At 32.1% G+C, this 18180-nt stretch overlaps 1 protein-coding gene, 1 long non-coding RNA gene and 3 other non-coding genes across 11 annotated transcripts; 2 read left to right on the top strand and 3 right to left on the bottom strand.

Annotated features, from left to right (window-relative positions):
- Positions 1–841: 841 nt before the first annotated feature.
- Positions 842–5712, top strand: LOC120089911 (endo-1,4-beta-xylanase 5-like). The gene is made up of 7 exons (XM_039047352.1): positions 842–1043; positions 1192–1247; positions 2490–2721; positions 3457–3626; positions 3848–3946; positions 4440–5231; positions 5312–5712. The coding sequence occupies exons 1-7, from the start codon at positions 986–988 to the stop codon at positions 5660–5662; spliced, it is 1758 nt and encodes a 585-aa protein (XP_038903280.1). The 5' UTR covers positions 842–985; the 3' UTR covers positions 5663–5712.
- A 1593-nt stretch (positions 5713–7305) lies between these two features.
- Positions 7306–14919, top strand: LOC120090477. Of its 7 annotated transcripts, none has more exons than XR_005485553.1 (6): positions 7306–7463; positions 10159–10241; positions 10333–11692; positions 11973–12000; positions 12645–12833; positions 14403–14919. It is a non-coding gene; the product is annotated as an uncharacterized LOC120090477 (long non-coding RNA). The 7 variants fall into 7 exon arrangements; XR_005485554.1 differs by having other exon boundaries at positions 11965–12000; XR_005485549.1 differs by adding an exon at positions 13545–13607 and having other exon boundaries at positions 10333–12000.
- On the bottom strand, positions 12222–12293 carry TRNAP-UGG. Its single transcript has one exon. It is a non-coding gene; the product is annotated as a tRNA-Pro (tRNA).
- Positions 13730–13801, bottom strand: TRNAP-UGG. Its single transcript has one exon. It is a non-coding gene; the product is annotated as a tRNA-Pro (tRNA).
- Positions 14920–15418: 499 nt separating the features above from the next.
- On the bottom strand, positions 15419–15490 carry TRNAP-UGG. The gene has a single exon. It is a non-coding gene; the product is annotated as a tRNA-Pro (tRNA).
- Positions 15491–18180: the final 2690 nt, after the last annotated feature.

Below are 18180 nucleotides of genomic sequence, written 5' to 3'. Positions count from 1 at the left end.
TACAATAAAAATTGCATGATAGACAGGTATAGCCCGATTATATCTAAGTATTTTTCCACAATTTATGTTCATTGAGATTTGAGATTCCAAAATTTTAATTTCTTATCAACATTGATAATGAATAACTCCCTTATACGTTGAGAAATAATATTGAGAATTGAGACATATTGCAATAATTAGTAAATAAGTTGCCATATGACAATGGGATAAGGACAATTGTAAATATAACAATTAGACTAAAAGTATTAGTAGATGTAATAAAATATTAAAAAATTACAAATATGAAAAAATTTAGATAGTCTATCCGTGATAAACCATACTGTTGGTAGGAGTTTATCAATGATAGACCATATTACGGTAGGAGTCTATCAGTGATAGCCATACTGCTGGTAAAAGTCTATCAATGATAGAAGTTTAATAGGCTTTGCTATATTTGCAATTTTTAAAAAATGGTGTTATACACTTAGTTATTATTCTTAAAAATGCTATCGATTGCAATTATCCTAAACATATACTCTTTCCTTAAAATCTATTACACCAAAAATCATTTTCATAAAATACAAAACATTTTCACAAACAAGTAATGGAATATATATCAGAAATTACCATGATCAAACAATAATACATTTAACAAATGTAAATGGATAAAAGTACTATTTAAGAAATCCAAGAGGAGAAAAATAAAGATTAATCTTAAAATGGGAACCCTAAAAACAATTTAGAAAAAGCTGACCAAAGAAAAGACAATATAGTTAAAAAAGTCAACTACTTTCCATAAAAATGTTTATAAGATCCAAAAATTAATACAAGTTTTGTTGTATATATATAAACACATGAAGAATTGTTCATTACAGTGACCAAAAACAAACATTTGCTTCTCAAAGCCAACTTTGTTCTTCAGTTATTTTCTTCTCAAGATTTCTTTGGGTTATTTATTTATTTATTTATTTGTTCATCTCTTTGATTTCTGTGATTTCTGAAAGATATGAACATTTTCAAAGCTTTCAGACTCTTTTTGTTTCCTTTAATTTTGCTATTTTCAGGTTTTCCCCCCTCTCTTTCTCTATACTGTTATATAAAATGACATTAATTAATTAATTTTTTTTTATTAATGTAGCAAATTATCTTTATTATTATAGATGTCTGATAAATTTGAGTTAATTAACAAAATTTGTCTTGTAAATAATGCAGGGAAATCCATTATTACCATCCAAGGTTTCTCCTATGATTATTCTGCCACAACTGAGGCAAGTGTAGCTTAAAATTTTCAAAATTAATTAGTTTAGGATGGGTATAACCATTTTATATTTTTGTTATTTTTTTAATTAAGCTTATAAGCATTGTTTCACTGGTAGATTTTTTTAATCTACTTTTTACAAAAAATTTCAAGATAGATTTTTAAAAATTTTAAAAATAATTTTTAAAAGATGTATTTGTTTTTTGAATTTGGTTAAGAGTTCTAAATGAAAAAATGAAATCATTGGTGTGAGAAAATATGTATAATTTAAAAAAAAATAAAAACAAGAAATGATTATTGGATTTGTATTTATTTTACTAGCTTATTTCTCACAACATTAATTATTAAATTTTAAAAACCAAAAAATAAAAAGGAGAGAGAGAGCTTTAAAAGTTTTTTTTCCCTCTAAAAAAAAGAGACTGATGATTTGTAAAAGTTAATTAATCAGGGGGTATGTAAAAGGAAATGGTTAATTAATTAAACAAGCTTAAACTTTTAAAATAGAAAACCCAGAAACAAAGATGAGATTCAAAATGACTTCCGGTTCGTTGGATAACCATTTAGTTTTTTATTTTCTGTTTTTGAAAATTAAGCTTATAAACACTATTTCTACCTTCAAATTTATTCATTTGTTATCTACTTTTTATTTAAAAAACTAAGCCAAAATTTGAAAACTAAAAACTATATCTTTTAAAAACTTGTTTTTGTTTTTGAATTTTGGCTAAGAATTCAACTATTGTACTTAAGAAAAATGTAAATCATTGTAAGAAATTAGGAGAAAATCGGTTTAATTTTAAAAAACCAAAAACAAAATACGATATGGTTATCAAATGGAGCCTTCAAATTTGTGTGTGACATATTAACTAATACAATCTCAGAAAATAGATAAATTTATGTCAAAGAAAATGGGAAAACTCACGTTCCTAAACATGATTAGGTCTAGTTTGATAAATGATAATGATATCATTTCTCTTTTTCCATTTTGGAAAATTACTTTTCACCTCATTTAAATAAACATTTCAATTCTTAACTAAGTTTCAAAAACATAAACATAATTTTTAAAAACTATTTCTTTTAGTTTTCAAAAAATAAAAAGAATCCATGCATATGAGGAATTCTTTTTAGAACCGAATCGTTGTTAAACAGAGTCTTAATAGGTTAAATTTAAGTTGATAATTTTACTAGCTATTATCTTCAACTCATTGAATTAGTACAAGGATAGAAATGACTTGAAAAATATTGTATAAAACAGTGTTTGGCAAAGCCAAGGAGGGTTCATAATGGGGGAGGGATCATAGTGAATCCAAAGTTCAACAATGGAATTGAAGGGTGGAAAGTGTTTGGAGAAGGAGAAATAAAGCAAGGGTGGTTGAAACAAGGGAATTACATCAATACCTTCATTATAGCTCATAAGAGGACTCACCCAAGGGATAGTTTCCATCAATTGGTTCACCTCCAACATGGAAACCTCTATAGTTTCTCCGGTATCATCTCTCATTCTTGAAAATTTATCGATATTTTGTTTATCTTAACTTAACAACTTAAGTTTTTATATCTATGTATGCTTAGAGAATACATTTACATTTACCTTTAACTATACCTAAAAGTGGCTTTATAAACTTTTCTTCGATCAAATGTAACATGTTGGTTACTACTCGATAGAACTTCTCAAAAAGCTAAATTGTTTGGTAGATGATGTGAAAACATAAATTTGAAAACAAGATTTTGGATGAAAAGTTGCATTTTTATTAACATATTTGTATGCCAATTGAACCTCGGTTTGATAATTTCAATAATTGTTTTAAATGTGTTTTATACTATATTTATAGACTAGTTGTAGTTACACATTAAATATTAAATTGTCTATAAACTATTATTAATTAATTTACCACGTTTTAGGTTAAAAGAAAAGTAGTATTTTTATTAACATACTTGATAGGTATTTTTATCCAAGTAGTTCTGCTTCAATATTTCACTAATTGCTCTTTACCCAGGTTTTAACTCTCACTAAATCTCTCTCATTGATCTCTCTTCACATGCAGTTTCTCTTGCACGTCACTTTGCATATACCTTTTATATCATTGATCTCTCTACACACATTTTCTTTACAATTCATACTATTTTCCAATTAGTTCGGCCTTGTACTGACATTTGAATTCACAAGTGAGATTGAACGTACTAAAACCTGGATCTAATCCATCAAGCTTGAAAATCTCCAGCTTGGGTTCGATTAAGCGAGGGAAATGCACATGTGGCTGTTTTATTCAGAAATAGTAAAGGGGGTCAGATTCTTCATGGTGGTGAAACCATGGCCAAGCATGGGTGCTGGAGTTTGCTCAAAGGTGGCATTGTCTCTAATTTTACAGGCCAAGCTGAGCTTATTTTTGAGGTGAATAACTTTTGCTTTTACCAACTTAATTTCATCTAGTACACTGTATGGTTGATTCTAATTTTACTCGTTGATGCTAGTCCGAACATAACTAAGTAGACAAGCCACTGACTACTGTCGCAAATGTTTGTGCTTTGATCTTCTCCCTCACACTTGTTGAACTCGTTTTGAACTTATTTCTCACTGGTATCACTAACTTTGTTTTGCATTTGTTTCTATAGAGTACAAATACAGCAGTGGAAATCTGGGTTGATAATGTCTCACTACAGCCATTTACAAAGGAGCAATGGCGATCCCACCAAGAAAAAAGCATTAACAAGGTAATATAAAGCAATAGCAAACTAATGTGGGTCAGTACAACCTTATGTACGAAAGGAAACCTTAGGAGTAGGATACAATGGCCTTAGTTCCTTTATCTTGTTACAACAATATTTACTTTGGGCCTAAATCACATAGATTTACTTTTAGATTCGGCACAAAAAACTTGTATCAATAGATATTAACCTTATAAACTCATTATCTTAAGATCTTACCATAGTGAGCATACTTCAATTGGCATACAGTGTAGTCCCTCCACCAAAAGATCTAAGGTTGAAATCTCCACTCCATACTAAACGATATTAAAATCTTACTTATTGACCGGTGGTTACTTAATAATCCTCTTGTCAAAGAAAAGACCGTCGAACTTTCCTTTATATATTCACACTTCCATCCACTTAAAAATCCATGATCTTCCTCATCACTAACTAGTGGAGGGACTTTGGTACTACTACCGAATACATGTATATGGAATGATGGAACCAAGTTTTACAGGTGAGGAAAAGCAAGGTGAGGCTGCAAATAACTCAAGCAGACAACAGTAAACTAGCAGGTGCAAAAGTCTTCATTGACCAGAAAAAACCAAACTTCCCATTTGGGGCAGGAATGAACTACCACATTCTCCTCAGCAAAGAATACCAACAGTGGTTTGCATCAAGATTTTCCTATGCCACTTTCACCAATGAACTTAAGTGGTATAGCACTGAGAAAGTAGAAGGCCAAGAGAACTACACCATCCCCGATGCAATGCTTGAGTTTTCCCAACAACACGGTATTTCAGTAAGAGGACACAACATTTTCTGGGACAATCCCAAATTCCAGCCACAATGGGTCAAGTCACTCTCCCCTAAAGATTTGAAGGTAGCAGCCGACAGAAGAATCAACTCCGTGGTTAAGAGATATTCTGGAAAGTTTATCCATTGGGACGTCGTGAATGAAAACGTGCACTTCAGATTCTTTGAGGACAAACTCGGTGAAAATGCCTCTGCAGAGTACTTCAACATAGCACATAAACTTGACAATAACACACTTCTTTTCATGAATGAATACAATACCATGGAACACGATTACGAAAAGACATCAACCCCAGCTAACTTCAGAAAGAAACTCCTCGAAATCCTGTCGTATCCCGGGAACGAAAACATCCTAGCAGGAATCGGCTTGCAGGGCAACTTCGGCCCTGCTGCACCCAACCTGCCATACATGAGATCCGCTTTGGACCTTCTAGGATCAACAGGCTACCCCATATGGATCACAGAGGTGTTTGTTCACAAAACTCCAAATCAGGTACGAAATAATTCCTTACAGGCATTTCATCAAACACCTTACGGGCACAACTAACAAAACTTGAGACTTTCCCTTGTTAGGCACAATACTATGAGGAAGTTCTAAGAGAAGGATACTCACATCCTGCAGTGAAGGGGATAATCACATTTGCAGGCCCAGAATCAGCTGGTTTCACTACTCTGCCGCTTGTGGATATGAATTTCAAGAACACCCCAGCAGGAGATGTTGTCGATAAACTTTTGGCTGAATGGAAATCTCCCATCTTTGAAATTACAGCCGATGATGAAGGTTTTGTTGATGCTTCGTTGTTCCATGGAGATTACAATGTCACAGTGCAACACCCTCGAACCAATTCCTCCATTTCTGTTAGTATTAGAGTGACTGAAGAGGCCGCTCATCGGACCTTGAATGTCCAACTCCGGGATAATTGACCAAATCCCATTTATAATTAAATAATAAATAACACATTGATGTTTCTTTTGTTTTGCTTTATTCAATTTGATGGGAGCGCAAGCGCAGGGATCAAATTATGATATAGTTAAAACAACTTTAGTTGATTTCGCGAATCAGTTTGATAATCCTTTAACTATTTTGAAGATAGTTCTAATTTTATTCAGAGGACCGAATTGTGATGCATATAAAGTAAACTAAACTAAGAAAATAATAAAAGTGGTAAGGTAAGGAGATTTTCAACTAAGAGAGGAAGTAAGGCTCATCAATAGAATTACTAAACTCAATTATTACAACACTTAGATCTAGAAATATTTTATCTAGATTGTCCCTTCTAAAAATATTTTTTTCTTTCACCTAATTACTAATTATTAATAACTTGAAACTAGATAATTAATGCTTGCATTAAGACTATCAACAATCTCTACCGTTTTTCAACTACTATAATAAGTTCAAATTAGAGTCTAGCATGCATGATCTGATTTGAAACTTTCGTGTTAAAGGAGATTTTAAATCATGAAATCATTCGCAAATATTGATCAAACATTCAAAAACATTTTTAAGTTATTATTTATATTTTATGTTAGACAACAAATTTATCATTTTCAACTTTGTATAAAATAAGCTAATGTACGTTCACATTCGTATTTAACAAATTCTTAAACTTTCGAAAGTGTCTTATAAGTTCATAAAATTTTACTTTAGCATCTATCTAAATTTTTATTTTATTTTAGATTCTTGATTTATTATTTTTTAATTCACAAATTTATTGTACACAATATTAAAAGTTTAATGTTTATTAGACAAGGGAAATACATTTAAAAAATATATATATATTGAACATTTCAATATCCTATTGAGCACAAAGTTGAAATTCATGAATCTAATTCATATTTTTAAAGTTTAAAAACTTATTAGACGCAAAATTAAAAATCTATAAGCCTAGTATCATAGGCAAGTTCATGTTTGGGAGTGATGGTTGAAGTAGTGATTTTATAAAAAGAAATTTAGGTACAATTGATTTTGTGAAATTGAATCTCTTACAATCTCATTTGTGTTTGGTTCCAAATTCTTCAAAGTGATTTTCATATAGTTAAAAGTGATTCAATTATTATGTTTGGTTCTAAAGTGATATTAAAAAAATATTTAAATAAATAGTTACCATAAATATCTATGGTCAATACAGTTATTTTTCATTTCTTTATTGTTAAAATTTTATATGCTTCATTGATCTGTAAAGTAATAAATATCAAAAGAAAATTCAAAACATATATCTCAGTATTAAACACATTTTCTGGACAGACATCAATGTCGATCACCATTTGACCAATCACCTACCAGCTAATTCTTCCAAAATTATGTTTACTCAATATTAAACATCATTTTAAAGGAAATAAATTTGGATTAAAATCACATAACCTAAGATAGGTATTTGAGGACTAAATTTAAAAATTAACCCCTAATTTACCGTTTATTATTGGCTACATTTCCCACACCAACTCTAAGTTGGGCCCAATAAATGGGCCGAATGTGACATTTAGCTGGGCCATAAAATTGGGCCTGATATATTAAAAAAGCCCACGAACACTGCACCGGAATCAAGGTAGTGCTTTTTATTTTTTGCAAGCTTTATCCGTACACCACAATTTTCTCCTGGCTGTTTGGTTGTCGAGAAAATGCAGGAAAATGTTTACATTTCCGAATATAAGCTCAAAGAAAGTGAAACGCATTTAGTATCTTTTCAGATAAGGCATGCAAGCTTCAAACAGTGATATCTTTCAGGTGAAGTTGCTCAGCCTCTCTATGTTTGATTGCTTTCGCATGAATTTCCCTTGCCTTATTGATTAAATTCAGTGTCAGTCGTTTATATGGCTTTGCGTTTGTGATTGTAGAATTTTATCTTCTATTCGGGTTGGTTGTTGATCAGGTTATTTTGTTTCTTTAGAAGTTTTAGTTTGTGTTCTAATTGCGGTATCTGGTAGTTTCGTTTTGTGGCTCTAGGATGAATGAATTGTCGAGTAACGAATGTTTAAATGAAGTTCTGTATGTGAGTTTTTGTGGATTTAGAATGATGTTGCACTAGAAAAACAACTGATCGCTTACTGAACTTTAATTAGTACTGTATTTTCACCAAGAAATTTAAGTGAATTGTTTGTTGTTTCTTGAACTTAGTCATGTCTGACTTTCTGATTGTCAATGCTTTCAATATATTCTTTAGTATAGTACAGACCTAAAGTGGAATTTTTGTGGGATAGTTAATGTCTTTTGATAGTCATTAGACCACAAGGTTTGTAGGTTTGCAGCTTGCCTGTTGACCAGTAGTCCACTAGGTCTGTGCTGGTTAGAGTATTTGATTTTCGAATGCAAGTTACTATGGTTTTTGTACCACGGGACTCCTTTCCAAATGTACAAAATCAGAGTCTTGCATAAATATTGTGCACTGTGATTCGAATCTTTTAAAATGTAGAATAGTTACAAAATTGTTATAGAGGTGTACCAAGCATTTTACTCAGATTCTCTAACCCCTTGAGCAAGAGTTATATTATTATAAACCAAATCCTGTTTTTAGTTTGGAAAGTTAAATCATCCTCTCTAATTATAAAAAGTAGAACCAATAGTTGGTTGAAACTGAAGCTAGAAAAAGGGACATTTCAAGAATAGAATTTGGGATCTCTTGCACCCAAAGCAAACTCATACCGCTAGATCAAATGTCCAACCTGACTTCTAGAAATACAATTATTTTATAATCATAATCAGCTTCTTACAAAAGGGATATTCTATCCAGGTGGTGCATCTAATGCTCAGGGTACCAAAACGCATTGTGTTACCATGATAGGCGAATACATCAGCTCAAACTTTGATTTTACTATGTATTACTTGCTTCTTTGCAGCATTTAACTAAAGATTCACGAGAAATAAATTTATGCATGGTGGGTGAGCAATGTAGGATTCTAGCTGGTAGCTCCATCTTTCATGGCTGAACATCTTAGAGAAGTCAATAACACTTCCAACTCAAAGGCTTCTCAATTCAGGATCTCTTGCACCCAAAGCAAGAACTAAACTATTAGACCAAAGGAAAAGTGTGCTCATGAGTTGCTTTTGCATGGTAGATGGAATAAATAGAATTCTAGCTACCTAGTTTGATTTATTATTATTGAGTACTTGCCCTATGTGTGGTAGAGGTAAAATTATAGATGTGAGATGCATCCTAAAAAGGTGGTTTGAGTTCTTGCTACCTAGTTTGATTTATTATTATTGAGTGCCTGCCCTATGTGTGGTAGAGGTAGAATTATAGATGTGAGATACATCCTAAAAAGGCGGTTTGAGCTATAATCCAGAAAGAGTGTATAAATTCAAAACCTGGGATTTTTGCTCAATATAAGTATTTTTGTCTGAATGTTGATACATACCCAATGAAATTTATCAAAGTGAGCATAGTTTACCAGTAATTGACATGTACTCCTTCTTTTAAGGTCAAAGGCTTCAAGTATACCCTAAAAAAGTAATGATCAAGGATGAACAGGAGATGAATAGAATTATTTTCTCATTTCCCCTGGTAGAACACGTGCTAAACCAACCCTTATATAAATCCACACCCAGGAGTGTTTTTGTAATTGGAAATTAGTGTCCCAACGCTTTTAGAGAGCAAGAGGATCTTCCCTTAATGAAAAAGATTGCTGAAAAAGAAAGGAGATAAAGTAAAGTCATAAGCATAATCTGATATAAAGACTGACGGATTCATTGATGCTGCTGTGGTTTTTGGACCAACTGAATCTAATTTGCAACTGTTTTATAGCCTGATAATCTGCTGAATTTTGGGAGGGCAGTAGCAGAGCATAATCTCAGAAGCATCTGTAATTTATTTGCCAATTGAATTGCTGTAATTCATTTAGTCACTTTAAACTACAATTGAATTACCTGACATGAAGACCAAAGCTTAAAGCTATGTGGTTGTTTGTCATTTCTTTATAACTCTTTACCTGAAAAATGTATCTTTTGATACCTTCAGTAACATGTGTCCTTTGATTCACCTCCCAGAAGAAGTATGGAGCACTAACATACTAACAAAGTTAATCATGAATGCTTATGTGCATGATAGATGACCTTGCATGTGGAATGCTGCTTATTTGCACGTTTAACCATTACTATTGGTAGTATTGAGGTTCTACTCACATTTTTTCTTGAACTCTAAACAGAGTGAAATTAATTGAATGTTAAGAAATTGGAGAGGTTATTCAATGAGACTGTTAATAACCCTTGGATGTAGATTCGAAAATTTGCATGCCCCTTATATAATTACGTTATCACGGAATACAAATTCGATATACTTTTGTGGTTTCTGTAGTTTCTCTCTCATACCAAAAGTGAGAATCATATCATTAAACCATTTTTTTTGTAATATAACTTATATCATCTTGATGTTGGATCTTTGATGCATTTGGCTAATGTGTAGTAGATGGATCTGCATTTTCTGCAGTGGTTGGTCGATCTTTGGCTGAACTCACATCAATGACTTAATGTACATAGCAAAGTTTCTTCCGAGTGCTTGATGAAAATGAGGTTGGTTGCATGCTACCTTCCTTGATTCTTGATTTTATTGTGTTCATCATTATGAAACTCACTATCAAATTTTCTTATCCAAAATATGTAGTATACATGATAGATGAGCCTCCACTTGGAATTCTGGCCAGCTACATATTTACACTCGTCCTCCATAATTCGGTATTTATGCATTTACATCCTGGTCCGTCCTCCCCCCCCAAAAAACATTCTTCTCTTGGACTCAGTAGAAAACCCTACCATATTTGGTATCTATGTATATAGATAGAGTCCTGGTCTTTTATTTAGGCTGTCTATTTACATTTTTCTCTTAGACTTAATAAAAAGATCTTATGATTAATCAAAAGATATAAAAATCCTGTGAAAGTCCCTGCAGGGACATCTGATAAAGAACTTAAAAAGCTTGACTGGGATTTGGAAATGGTAACAAAAAGATTTTGGGGAATTCCGAGAATCGAACTCGGGACCTCTTGCACCCGAAGCAAGAATCATAGCACTAGACCAAATGCCCTGTTTAAGCACACAATTTTGTTTAATATTTTTTATTGTAATCCAAATAATGGCTGGATCTATGGCAGGATTGACAAAGTTGTAGTTTTAAAATGAAAATTATAAATAGAAAGTCAATGAGCACATGCCGCATGAGGCATTCTAAGAATTGAACTCAGACCTCCCATCCCAAATTGAGAGTATGTCACTTGATCAAATGCACTTTTTTTTTTTTCTTTATGAGATACAAGATTTCAATTTCTAATTAAGACATATTAAATTTTAGATCTGATCTTGTGCTATCTACTCACCAATGATTTTTTTTTTTTAGAATTACCTATCCGTGACTTGTTTCATCAATCATTTTGATCTGAAATATTTTGATTTATGGATTATCTTGTGCTTGTCTAAATATTTTGATCTGAAATATGTAAGTATACATGATAGTTGAGCTTCTTTGTTACATTCCAGCTACTTAATTATTCAGGCATTCATCCTCCATCATGATAGATGAGCATCCTAGTGAAATTACAGCTGATTAATTATTCAGTTATTTATCCTCCATCATTTGTTCTCTCTATAAATAGACAATGTTTCAGGTTGCTCACTTCATTTTTATCTTGATCTAAATATAGTGATCTGATGAATAATTAATGAAATTTGGAAGTTTAAAATATGAGAATGTATACATGTGATTGATGAAATAGACAATGATTTTTTGTTCTCTCTATAAATAGACAATGTTTTTATTTTTTTTTTTGAGAATTGCATTTCTGTGACTTTTTGATCTGAAATATTTTGATTTATGGATTATCATGTGCTTGTCTAAATATTTTGATCTGAAATATGTAAGTGTACATGATAGATGAGCTTCTTAGTGACATTCCAGCTGCAATTATTTAGGCATTCATCCTCCATCATGATAGATGAGTATCCTAGTGAAATTACAGCTGATTATTCAGGTATTCATCCTCCATCATTTGTTCTCTCTATAAATAGACAATGTTTCAGGTTGCCCACTTCATTTATATCTTGATCTATAAAATGTAGGGATCTGATGAATAATTAATGAAATTTGGAAGTTTAAAATCAGAAAATGCATCTGTGATTGATGAAATAGACAATGATTTTTTGTTCTCTCTATAAATAGACAATGTTTTTTTTTTTTTTTTTTTTTTGAGAATTGCATATCTGTGACTTGTTTCATCACTCATTTTGATCTGAAATATGCAAGTTATTCAGGCATTCATCCTCCATCGTAATTATTCAGGTATTCATCCACCAACATTTATTCTCTCTATAAATAGACAATGTTTCAGGTTGCTCACTTCATTTTTATATTGATCTATAAAATATAGCGATGTGATGAATAATGAATGAAATTTGGAAATTTAAAATCTGAAAATGGTAAAAAAATGGAAGTTTAAAATCTGAAAATGGTAAAAAAAAAAAATGGAAGTTTAAAATCTGAAAATGGTAAAAAAAGAGTGGGGGGCATTCCGAGAATTGAACTCGGGACCTTTTGCACCCAAAGCGAGAATCATACCACTAGACCAAATGCCCTATTTGATCAAACAAATTTCGTTTAATATTCTTTATTGTAATCCAAATAATGGCTGGATCCATGGCCTGTCTCTTATACACATCTAGATGTGTATAAGAGACAGCTTCATTTTTATATTGATCTATAAAATATAGCGATGTGATGAATAATGAATGAAATTTGGAAATTTAAAATCTGAAAATGGTAAAAAAATGGAAGTTTAAAATCTGAAAATGGTAAAAAAAAAAAATGGAAGTTTAAAATCTGAAAATGGTAAAAAAAGAGTGGGGGGCATTCCGAGAATTGAACTCGGGACCTCTTGCACCCCAAGCTCTTATACACATCTAGATGTGTATAAGAGACAGATTCAGGCATTCATCCTCCATCATGATAGATGAGCATCCTAGTGAAATTACAACTGATTAATTATTCAGGCATTCATCCTCCGTCATGATAGATGAGCATCCTAGTGAAATTACAACTGATTAATTATTCAGGCATTCATCCTCCGTCATGATAGATGAGCATCCTAGTGAAATTACAGCTGATTAATTATTCAGGTATTCATCCTCCATAATTTGTTCTCTCTATAAATAGAGAATGTTTCAGGTTGCTCACTTCATTTTTATCTTGATCTATAAAATATAGCGATGTGATGAATAATGAATGAAATTTGGAAGTTTAAAATTTGAAAATGGTAAAAAAAGAGTGGGGTAAAAAAAGAGTGGGGGGCATTCCGAGAATCAAACTCGGGACCTCTTGCACCCAAAGCGAGAATCATACCACAAGACCAAATGCCCTATTTGATCAAACAAATTTCGTTTAATATTCTTTATTGTAATCCAAATAATGGCTGGATCCATGGCAGGATTGACAAAGTTGTAGTTTTAAAATGAAAATTATAAATAGAAAGTCAATGAGCACTATGAGGCATTCTAAGAATTGAACTCAGACCTCCCATCCCAAATTGAGAGTATGTCACTAGATCAAATGCCCCTTTTCTTTTTCTTTATGAGATACAAGATTTCAATTTCCAACTAAGACGTATTAAATTTTAGATCTGATCTTGTGCTATCTACTCACCAATGATTGTTTTTTATTTTTATTTTTTGGAGAATTGCATATTTGTGACTTGTTTCATCAATCATTTTGATCTGAAATATTTTGATCTATGGATTATCTTGTGGTTGTCTAAATATTTTGATCTGAAATATGTAAGTGTACATGATAGATGAGCTTCTTAATGACATTCCTACTGCTTAATTATTCAGGCATTCATCCTCCATCATGATAGATGAGCATCCTAGTGAAATTACAGCTGATTAATTATTCAGGTATTCATCCTCCATCATTTGTTTTCACTTCATTTTTATCTTGATCTATAAAATATAGCAATCTGATGAATAATGAATGAAATTTGGAAGTTTAAAATTTGAAAATGGTAAAAAAAGAGTGGGGGGCATTCCGAGAATCGAACTCGGGACCTCTTGCACCCAAAGCAAGAATCATACCACTAGACCAAATGCCCTATTTTATCAAACAAATATTGTTTAATATTTTTTATTGTAATCCAAATAATGGCTGGATCCATGGCAGGATTGACAAAGTTGTAGTTTTAAAATGAAAATTAGAAATAGAAAGTCAATGAGCATATGTGTGAGGCATTCTAAGAATTGTACTCAGACCTCCCATCCCAAATTGAGAGTATGTCACTAGATCAAATGCCCTTTTTCTTTTTCTTTATGAGATACAAAATTTCAATTTCTAACTAAGACGTATTAAATTTTAGATCTGATCTTGTGCTATCTACTCACCAATGATTTTTTTTTTTTAGAATTACCTATCCGTGACTTGTTTCATCAATCATTTTGATCTGAAATATTTTGATTTATGGATTATCTTGTGCTTGTTTAGATCTGATCTTGTGCTATCTACTCACCAATGATTGATTTTTTTTTTTTTTTTTTTTTGAGAATTGCATATTTGTGACTTGTTTCATCAATCATTTTGATCTCAAATATATTTATTTATGGATTATCTCGTGCTTGTCTAAATATTTTGATCTTAAATATGTAAGTATAAATGATAGATGAGCTTCTTAGTGACATTCCAATTGCTTAATTATTCAGGCACTGATATCACGATAGATGAGCATCCTAGTGAAATTACAGCTGATGGAGCTACTTTCCCAGTGGTGGTTGGAAAGCTTAGTGGTAGATTACCAAAAAAAATTGGTAGAAATGAAACTTATGAATAGAAAGTCAACGATCTCATGCTACAGACGCATATGGCATCCAAGGAAAATGAATGCAGAACTCACGTGCCAAAAGCAACTTGATTCATATTCTTATCCTGAACCATAAAAGTATCGAGATCTTATGAATTATTGAACGAAGTTTGGAAGTTTGAAAACGATTTAAATAAAATGGGACATTGCAAGAATCGAACTCGAGACCTCTTGCACCCAAAGCAAGAATCATACCACTAGACCATAGACCAAATGTCCTGTTTGAATTATATGAGTTCATAATTTATTATTTACTGTAATTACGATTATAGATGTTGGAATCATGGTACAATTGACTAATGTGTAGCTAGTGGAGCTACTTTCTCAATGGTGTTGGTAAGATTATTGGTAAATTACAAGAAGTTTTTGGTTGAAATGAAACTTAAAAATAGAAAGTGTGAGGATCTCCATCAGATCAACTGCCCATACATAGTTTCAGTTTTCATTACTATTATTTTGAGATTACAGGATTTCTATTTTTAATTAAGACATATGATGTAGATCTGATCCTCACATTGTATGCTTGTCAATGATTTGGTGTACTTGGCAAAGTTGCTGTGAATGTTGAATGGTCGATGAAGTTAGGATACTTGATTATCTCCCTTGATTTATGAATTATCTCATGCTTGTCTCTTTGAAACTAGTGACCGAAGTTCCTTATCATAATTCTAAATTATGCATGACTGAATATAGATGGACTTCCAGGTGGGATTCTGGCTGGCTGCAATCAAGCATTCACCCTTCATATCATCTGGTATTCATATTACACTCGTAGCCTTTTAGTTTGCCTGTTTTCCATTCTTCTCTTGGACAATAAAAATTTTAAATATCTTATGAATAATTAAATTTGGGAAAAAGGGGGCATTCCGAGAATCGAACTCGGGACCTCTCGCACCCAAAGCGAGAATCATACCACTAGACCAAATGCCCACTTTGACTATAACATGCATTTGTTAGATTTTAGTGTAATTTGTATTGTTGGATCCGTGGTACAATTGACTAATGTTTGCTTTTTTCATTGAAATGGAAGTTATGAAAAGAAAGTCGATGAGCATATGCCACAAGCATTTCCAATTTTTCCCCCTCTACCAAAAACTGTTTTTCACTTTTTAGTTCTGATCTTGAGCTCTATACACATCAATAACTTGGTGTACTCCGAATTATTTTAAGTGGTTGACAAAATGAGGTAGGATATTAAAAAGAGAAAAAAGTAATGGGAGTATTCCGAGAATAGAATTTGGGACCTCTCGCACCCTAAGCGAGAATCATACCACTAGACCAAATGCCCATTTTGAACATTTAATTAATTAATATTGTATTTATTGTGATTATGATAATGCATTGTTGATGGAGCTGTTTTTTTCCGATGTTGGTTTGTAAGTTTAGAGGTAAAATAATAGTTGGCCATAGCGTTTATTTCATGTCAAGTAGCCAGTCATTCTTGAGGCTTAGGAAATAAACATGAACAAATTTTGTATTTTACTTATCCCTAAAATATTTTGAAAATAGTGTGTAAAAAACAAAACAAAGCCAAAGAAATTTTCGGTTAACTGAAAATTATGAATAGAAAATCGTTAAGCACGTGACAGAGGCATCCAAGAATTGAACTCCGAAGCTCCCAGTCTCATACCAAATTGAGAACCTATCATCAGATCTAATGCCCAATTCGTACATCTACCAAGAACAATATTTCAATTTTAAATTAAGACATGTTAAGATGTATTACTAATCCTTGTGCTTTATACACACATCAATAACTTGATATGCAAAGTTACTTATCCTTTTATGCATTATTAATTTTACCCAAAGCTCTAGTGAGAATCATACCACTAGACCAAATGCCCTCTTTAAATCACATTTATTAATTTTTAAATTTAAATGATATATTCTTAATGTTGGATCTGTGATACAATTGATTAATGTTTGCTGAAAGTTATGAAAAGAAAGTTAATGAGCACATGCCACATAAACATTCCCAAATTTTTGTCCTCTATCAAATACACTTTTTCATCCCTTAATTAAGACTTACCAAAAGATTTAGATCTAATCTTTAGTTGTATACACATCAATAACTTGGTGTATTTTGCCAAGTTACTTTTAAGTGGTTGATGAAATGAGGTAGGATAATAGTTGTTACCTACCTTGATTTATGAATTACTTGTGCTTTTTTTTCAAAGCATAACTTATGCTTTTTTTTTTTTTTTTTTTTTTTTTTTTTTTTTTTAAATTTTAACACAAGAATAACTTGTGCCTGTCACTATAAAATGTTATTGGAATATTTTTATCAGAAATGTGTAAGCATACATGTGCTTCCAAGTGGGATCCTGGCATGGCTTGTCACACCCCGTTCCAGATGATCTTCCTAACCTGGATGGAATGGTGACTGCAGCAGCTACCAACCCTTTTGCTGGCACTTACTGTCTATCTTACTTGTTAAATATTGCTCAAACCCTGAATACATACAAATTAACTCAAAACTTACCACATTTACACTATAGGGTTTCGCAGCACTGTTCATACATGGACATTACAATCTAGTGAACCCCATCAAGAATACTAGTCACTAGACGTGACACATATGTACTAACAAACATAGGTCTTTAATTATGCTTCCTTCAACCTGTTTCTTTGAGTGGCAGAGTAGCAGCAGAATAGTCTTTTGGGAACTGACCGCTACTTGAAAGAAAACATTTGAAAACGTGAGCTAGAAGCCCAGTGAGTGACTTGATAAAACGTAAATCTCATGCTTAAACTGAAAGCTTAAAAACATAATACTGGGACTTAAAATATACCAAACAAACGTGTACATAAAACCACATAATACCGGGACTTAAAATATACCAAACAAACGTGTACATAAAACCTTTTAAACCATTGTATCTGAAACCTGAATCTTAGTTGAGAATGAACATTTACTGCTCCAATTCCCAACGTCAAGTCATGGCCAGATGAGACCTCTACCTCGACCTGTTCACATTAAACTATGGCTAGAAGAGATCCCTACGTCAATCTCTTTAAATATACTGATGGCATCTCAAGCAACATCCTTAAAATATAAACGTTGACAACAACTCTTAAACATCAATAATCATCATTATTCCCTAGTTGAGAACGAGCATACACTGCTCTAGCTCCCAACGTCTATTATCGGTCAAGAGACCCATACCTCGGCCTCTCATTCAGACCAACCTACATGCACATGGAGATACACATCTAGATGTGTATAAGAGACAGCTACTCACCAATGATTGATTTTTTTTTTTTTTTTTTTTTTGAGAATTGCATATTTGTGACTTGTTTCATCAATCATTTTGATCTGAAATATATTTATCTATGGATTATCTCTGTCTCTTATACACATCTAGATGTGTATAAGAGACAGATCCCAAATTGAGAGTATGTCCGATCAAATGCCCTTTTTCTTTTTCTTTATGAGATACAACATTTCAATTTCTAACTAAGACGTATTAAATTTTAGATCTGATCTTGTGCTATCTACTCACCAATGATTTTTTTTTTTTTTTATTTTTTTGAGAATTGCATATTTGTGACTTGTTTCATCAATCATTTTGATCTCAAATATATTTATTTATGGATTATCTCGTGCTTGTCTAAATATT

The sequence above is a fragment of the Benincasa hispida genome, chromosome 11, assembly GCF_009727055.1.
Source record: "Benincasa hispida cultivar B227 chromosome 11, ASM972705v1, whole genome shotgun sequence".
Classification (NCBI taxonomy): Eukaryota; Viridiplantae; Streptophyta; class Magnoliopsida; order Cucurbitales; family Cucurbitaceae; genus Benincasa; species Benincasa hispida.
Note: the sequence above shows the minus strand (reverse complement) of the source record. Positions and strands in the feature narration are given on the sequence as shown.

Coding starts and splice junctions, on each gene's coding strand:
- LOC120089911 (XM_039047352.1), top strand. CDS start 986: ATGAACATTTTCAAAGCTTTCAGACTCTTTTTGTTTCCTTTAATTTTG. Junction 3,627..3,847: donor AAGCTGAGCTTATTTTTGAG/GTGAATAACTTT, acceptor TTGTTTCTATAG/AGTACAAATACAGCAGTGGA. Junction 3,947..4,439: donor AAGAAAAAAGCATTAACAAG/GTAATATAAAGC, acceptor CAAGTTTTACAG/GTGAGGAAAAGCAAGGTGAG.